The following is a 7,367-nucleotide window of genomic DNA, read 5'->3' on the forward strand; positions in this document are numbered from 1 at the left end:
CGGCAGTGCCATATGTTTAAAGGCAAACCTCTCCATTTCAGATGTAATCCAACCTGGAGTTGAGGAGGTTTCTCTGTGAACTTGAGTCATTCACTGGCAGAGTTTCTTATACCTTCTCCTGGAACACCCAGAGCGGGCTGCTGCCGGGCTGACAGGATATTAGTCTATATGAACCATTGATTCAATCTAGACCTGCAGTTCCTATGTTGTGCTGCTGATTCCAGTGTGATTTATCTTGTTCTTTGCTAAAAACAGGAGGTTGGCCCCTCGTGGGATTGCCAGCTCCCAGAAACGTGAGTTATGCCCCCCAAAATAATGAAATTGGCAAATCATTGGACTTTTTTTAAAACGATAAATTTGGGGAACCTTTTCTGACCCACTGAGGTGCCCTCAATTCATGCTTTCAAGGTTTGATGTGCAGCCATGAGAGCAAGAAACACCCCTTGTTAAAAATAAAAGCTGAGATTTTCACATAATCCCTAGACTCCAGGAGTTTGAAATCAATTGGAGTTGGGTTTTTCACTAGTTTAGGAGGATTTTTTAAAGATCCCACAGTGCCACTGATTCTCAAACAGGGTGCCACAGCCATGAGATCCTTTTAAGGGTGCCAACACAATGTTAGTCCTGTTAGGTATTATGATACAAGATAAACCCTGAAATGTCAAATACTGTTTTCAAAACCATCCTGACCTGTTGTGGTCTTTCTGAGTTCTTTGCAGCAAAATTGCTCTATTTTCATAGTAAAAATGAGTGAAATTAGTCTGTGAAATGGGATGCCACTACATTCAGAAAAGTTAGGAAGAGTGCCTCAAGGCTGAGAAAGTTGAGAACCACTGCACTACACACATACTATCTGCATCATTAAGTGCCTCAAAACTTTTGTCATGGGCTTAAGTTCCTAATTCACTTTGGAAAATGGATTTTTTTCAGTCAGGCTCTTTAAAAATGTTGCTCTTAGGTGGTCTATGACTCCGTTTTCTGCTTGCACAAGGGAATAATAGCATTTTCCTGCCTCAGGAGTTTTGTAAGATAAATACTGTGAAGCAGTCATACACTATATTAATGGTACTGTGTAGGTACTTGGAAAGGATGGGCCTACCTCACTCCATCTCACTAATTTCATACCCCATTGAAACATAACTCAAAATCCAGTCTCTTCTCTACTGCTCACAAAATACTGAGCGTTCACAAAAACTGGCTAACGTTAAGCACTCCTGCCACTTTTTCAGTTCTTTACACCTACCCTCATACTTTCTCACTGCATCTTAATGACTGTACATCATGATACCTGCTATGAAATTAAATTGCTGTTTTTCTGCACACAGCACAATTCTAGATTGGCTTTGGTTTTTCTGCATTACAAGCACACATTGTTCTCTAGTGCATTGTTTAGATTCCCATATGCAAAATCTAACTGCAGCATTAACACCCTGAAGGGAAAGAGTTCCCGTTTGACAGATGCTTTCACATTCTCACCCAATGCTGTGTCCTCTCCAGCTACCTGAACTCCCTTTCCAAGCTGCCAGACAGCAGAGAGGATTTAAAGTCAGATTCCTTGTTCCCTTAAAGACTTCAGATGCTTCCAGTCTAGCAAGTCACTGCAAGGCTTCCGAACTAAGAGACAAGACAGTATCTGTAAAATGGCCATTGGTGCAATTAGTTTTGCTGTGTGAGAAAAGCTGCCCTGAGCCAATTCAGTTCAGTTGGCTACAGATAATCCTCAGGCTTGTCAAGGACCAGTTTTTTTGCACAGTGCAAGCATCTATGGCACATGATACAAAATAAAAAGCATTCCTCTTGGAACAATAAGTCGTCTCTATCTCATTTGTAACATAACAAATCAGCCTTTTTTTTTTGATAGATGACTTTAATTTTGCTGGCGTATTGCACAGGTTTGCAAACCAGATGTTACTGCTGCCAGACAGGAACAGTAATGTAGGCAGGGAGCAGTTTATCATGGCACTCTAGTACTAATGCCCTGGTGAGGTCAGGGATTAGGGGTCAGTTGCTAGTTTGATTATTATCCCTGTTTTTCAGAGGCAAATAGTATAGAGTCCATGAGGGCTATTATTGGCACTGAGGTGAAACTCATTGGCAGTGCACCAGTCCCCCTACTTATTTTCAGCTTCCTCTGGAAAGAAATGGCTCATTTAGAGGAGATGCAGGCGTTTATATCAAGAATAGACAAGAAATGGAATTGAGGTGGATTTTTTTAAACGTGCTTGAACCAAACCCCATTAATTTGAATCGCTGAAATGTTATAGGTGTTGGGCCTTGTTCAGAGGTGATGTGTAGGGCAATCTGAGTCTGGGAGGGGGAGTGGGGGAGAGTATAACATGGTGCAGTTTGCATTGACTGGCCTCTCAGCGTGCGAGTTGCAGCAGGAAAAGTGGTGTTGTGGTTAAGGCACTGCACGGAGACTCAATTCCTTCCCGTCACAGAATCTCTGTGTGATCTTAGGCAAGTCACTTATTCTTTCTGAACAAAATCCTGTTTCACTTGGCATGCTTATGTGACCCATACATAGCTGTGTACGTGCAGTTCAAGCTTCTATTTCTCACTGCAATGGAACAGGATTACTTTACTGAAAGTAGACAGAGACTGCCCAATTTTAGCCCAATTTTACCCCAATTGCCTAGGAGTCAGAGCACTTGCTCAGGAAGCAGGAAAGCAAGAATTTACACTCACCTAGACTGAGTTTGAATCTGCATCTCCTACATCCTAGTGGGGTGCTCTAATCACCCGTCATAAAGGACCACAGGCTGGTCCTTGCCTGGAGCCCTCTCTTGTCCTCCTCTTGAAGCTGGCCCACTGTACCCTGCCTTTAGTACTCATTAGATAAACAGCACTGGGACAGTGGATCAAGCTGCCTTTGGATGAGAGAGACCTAGAATAGTGGTCACCTTCTCCCTGGATAAATATTCTAATCATTACTTATTGAGCACAGGCCATGCTCTAACTCTGAATCTCTCCAAAATTACACCTGTTCCCTAGTGCACCAGCATTTGTCACCTCTGAATTGATCGTATTTCCTCTTTCACAATTGTTTTCCTTAATCTTTACAAAAGACAAATCTATGGACTCAGTAAAAGTGGTTCCTACCATATAATGGCTGATTAATAACAGCTCTGTTCTCAGGCTTCTTAAAGAACCTCACTGCAAGTGGAAGGTTTTCGGGGGGGTTTTGGTTGGGGTTTTTTTGGTTTGATTCATTGCTCTGTGCATGTATCCTGTGGGTTTGCAGCATTTCAACACCTCTTATTTCAACAGTGAAGATTCATAGATTGTTAGGGGCTGGAAGGGACCTTGGAAGATCATCAGGTCCAGCCCCCTGCACTAGGCAGGAAAGACAACTGGGGTCAGGTGACCCTGACAAGGTGACTGTCCAGTCTCCTCTTGAAGATTTCCAGGGTAGGTGATTGCACCACCCCTGGAGGGAGCTTATTCCACAGTCTGGACACCCTGACTGTGAAGAAGTTTTCCTAATGTTGAGCCTGAATCAGTCTTTCAGGAGTTTGTGGCCGTTACTCCTGGTTTTTTCCTCGGATGCCTGGTGAACAGTTGTTTACCAAGCACTTGATGTCCTCCCCTAGTGTAGTGGTAAGCTGCTACCAGATCCCCTCTCAGCCTTCTTTTCCCAGATCCCTCAGCCTTTCCTCATCTAGCTTGTCTTTTAAGACTCTGATTGTATGGGTGGCTCTTCTCTGGACTCTCTCAAGCTTGTCCACGTCCTTGTTAAAGTGTGATGCCCAGAACTGGATGCAATACTCCAGCTGCGGTCTCACCTGTGCCAAGCAGAGCAGAAGAATCACCTCCTTAGATTTGCTGGATTTATTTGTTATAATCACTTTGGGGGATAATTTTGCTCCATTCTTACATGTTCAAGGAACTTGGCTCTGGGTTTCTGACTGTACTTTGTCCTAATGAAAGGTTCCCTGAAAAAAACTGAACATCAGAGGGTACTCCAGGAAGCACTGGGAGGTGCTTTAATTGGCATGGGGTGCTTTGAACTAAAGCTGGTTGAATGAGCTTTAGTTTAAAGTGCCCTACCACCAGTTTTCAGCGAAGGGACCATGATACACATGACGCTGGAGGCTGGTGGAGCGCGTTAATTCCATGCTCCAGCAGACTCAATTAATTGAGTGTGCTCTGACACACTGGAATTACAGCATGTTGGAGCAGGCTCCCTGCATGTGTCTAGGAGCCAAGAGATGGATTACAGATTTGGTCTCTCTCTGTATGGTTTCTTTGCATCTTTCTGACTTACCCTAATTATGCAAAGGAGCTCAAAGTCTGGGCTGATAGTCTGATTCTTCAGTTTGAAGAAGCTGTCCACCAATGATGGGACCAGATATAGTACTCTTCATTTCAACAAAACCCTCGCTCATGTTAATGGAAAATCTCCCTGCCATAGAAACCAGGAGTATGCAACTCCCTGCTTTTAGGTCTTACAGTACCTTAAATACAGCTGGGTGAGTTGCTTCTATAAGGGCTATATTAACACTGACTTGCCTAGTTTCTTGTACATTAAGCTGAATTCTTAGAGCCAAAGGTGGATGCTTACAACAGTTCTCGCTGAAGTCAATGAGAGTTTCCTAAATGGAGAGAAAGGAAGTGAATGTAGAATTTCTTTGGGTTGAAGGGAAGATAGGAATCATTGAGGTCAGACACTGATATTGTACATTTTAGCATGATATCATTGTGCTGCTGTCTTGAAAATACCAAAAGACAGTGAAATATGGGCTTGACCTTTTAAATTCCTTACACCCCCCAGGAAGGAATTGCCATTATTACAGAAACGCTGTGTTATTCTGTTGAATGTGAGCCAAAGGGGAGGACATCCTAACATCCACACAGAGGGATTTAAAGGAACAGGACTCATACAATTTATAGATCCAGTTACTTCTTTCTTGCCATTGCAAAGAAAGATTAGAGTTTTTATTGTGACAGTATCTTGCTGTGTTTTCATCCCATCGCATCCAACCCCAGACCTTTGTACAATCCATGCTGTGAAACCAATGTGAAAACAGCTGTTTGGAGGGCTTGGTTATAAGGCAGGTACATTGTCAGTGCTGTCACACCTTCATGAAGTAAATCTTTGAGATGGATATGTTTCTGGTTTGCTGTAACAAGAGTATGAGAAGTTATTCTTACCAAGTATGGAGGCACTTGGGTACCATATAGTGACCTCAGAGAGGCCAGAACCCTGGGACTCAGGGACTTCATTTCCTTCTAAGTCCTAGTGAACATCAGAGGGCGACATCAAAATGTATATGGCTATTACTCTGCTTTTTGCTGTTGTGCCATCAACTAATTTTGGAGTATGATTCAAGTGAAGTTTGTAATGGGAGTCATTATTGTTAAGAGCAGACGTACTGCTGTTAAATCAGCCTATTGAAAATAAAGTAGCACATTCATATTAGACAGAACACCAGAAAGGTAGCATTACTAAGTCTGTTCTAGCTCCCACCAAACTCAGGGGTACTATTTCTGTTGCATCTGATAAATCTAAATCAAGTAGTTTAGTAACTTTTATTACTATAGCATGGCAGTCTTGTCACTTCCATTTTGACAGTTTTTCTTCCCAGATTCCCAGTTAGCACTGTCTTAGATTCCCAGTTAGAATTGTCTTAGACTCATACATTGAAGTGTTTTGCACCAGATTGTGAATAACTGCAATCTAGACACAGTCCAGCACCCAGCACATTTCTGTTACTGACCCAACACAGGTGCACTGTGTGAGGGTGGAGCTATTTGCTCCTGGCTGTGTTAAATGATAGGGCATTACATACTGGTGGAATGGCTCATCAGGGAGGTTGAACACCGCTGCAGACAGCAAAGCCCTCAGAACAAAATAGGTCAATATAAAGAGTAGACAGCAAATGGCAAACACACTTGTTTGGGTTCACACTCTTCTCTGGCCCCTGGTGCAGAGCCCATCATTCCCTACAGTTTCACAGAGCCACTCATAGGCTTTTGATTAGATAACATCCTTATACCTGTAATAGAAATCTGCTTGTTTCTAGATCATCACCCTGTGGGCTATACTGTGCCCTTGCCTCACATGTACCACTCCCAGAGAGGTTAATGCTTGTTATGTCTCTCTCTCTCTCTTCTCATTAGAGAATTAATGCCCAGGACCCTGGACGGGCAGATCACCATGGAGAAAACCCCCAGCTACTTCGTCACCAAGGAGGCACCCGCTCGTATCTCCGCCATGTCAAAGGGCACCAAGCTCATCGTAGTCGTAAGGGACCCTGTAACCAGAGCCATATCTGATTACACACAGACTCTCTCCAAGAAACCTGACATCCCCACCTTCGAGAGCCTGACCTTCAAAAACAGGACTACGGGCCTGATCGACACCTCGTGGAGCGCCATCCAGATTGGCATCTATGCCAAGCACCTGGAGAACTGGCTCCTGTACTTCCCCATCGGGCAGATCCTCTTTGTCAGCGGGGAGCGGCTGGTCAGCCGCCCCGCTGGGGGGCTGGGCAGGGTCCAGGACTTCCTGGGCCTCAAGAGGATCATCACAGACAAACACTTCTACTTCAACAAAACCAAGGGTTTTCCGTGCCTGAAAAAGGCTGAAGGCAGCAGCAAACCCCACTGCCTGGGGAAGACGAAAGGCAGGCCCCACCCCGAGATAGACCAGGAGGTGGTGCAGAGACTGCGGGACTTCTACCGGCCTTTCAACATGAAGTTCTACCAGATGACTGGGCACGACTTCGGCTGGGACTGAGGCTGAAAAAAAATAATTTAAAAAAAAGAAAAATATAAGATAATATATATTTTTTTTACATATCAGTGGAGAGGGAAAAATACATAACTTTAATAGCTGTGCTGAAAAATGCTATTTGTTCTGATTTTTCTTTTTGGCACAATGTCATTGCTTAATTTGTTTTCTTTCTGCTGTTGAAGGAGGGTTGGTGTGGCTGAAGAAGGTGGCTGAGCGCCAAAATTTAATTCTATTAAAATCAGCACAAGCTTGGTCATTTTTTCCATGGGATTTGGCACTGTGTCTATTGAAAAGGGGGCAACATTTTCAAAAGTGCCTAAGTCCCATTGTCAGAAGTGACTTTGAAACTTAAAGAGGCAAAGTCTTGTTAATAGGCAACAGGATTTAACCTCCTAAGGGTTTTAATCATGTTTGGAAAATGGAACATAGGAATATAAAAGCGCAATTTGCTTTTAAAAATATTACCCTGGAGCAGATTGGGACAATTTTTAAAGCACTGGCAAAAATTGGAAAGGTAATTCTTTCATTTATCGTTCTTTTTTTTTTTGGGGGGGGGGGGGGGGGTTGGTCCATTAATGGGAATTTTTTCATCAGGTATAAAGAACTATGTTTCATTTTTCAAAAACCA

General features: G+C 43.3%; 1 protein-coding gene across 1 annotated transcript in view; it reads left to right on the top strand.

Moving 5' to 3' along the window:
- The window catches only part of LOC102383239 (heparan sulfate glucosamine 3-O-sulfotransferase 3B1-like), a 107,056-nt gene extending 100,314 nt beyond the window's left edge, over positions 1 to 6,742 (top strand). The window contains exon 3 of the mRNA XM_006032992.3: positions 6,124 to 6,742. Within this exon, the coding sequence (XP_006033054.1) occupies positions 6,124 to 6,742 (619 nt within the window). The remainder of the gene's footprint in view (positions 1 to 6,123) is intronic.
- Positions 6,743 to 7,367: the final 625 nt, after the last annotated feature.

Source organism: Alligator sinensis, unplaced genomic scaffold (genome assembly GCF_000455745.1).
Source record: "Alligator sinensis unplaced genomic scaffold, ASM45574v1 scaffold1371_1, whole genome shotgun sequence".
NCBI classification, from domain to species: Eukaryota; Metazoa; Chordata; order Crocodylia; family Alligatoridae; genus Alligator; species Alligator sinensis.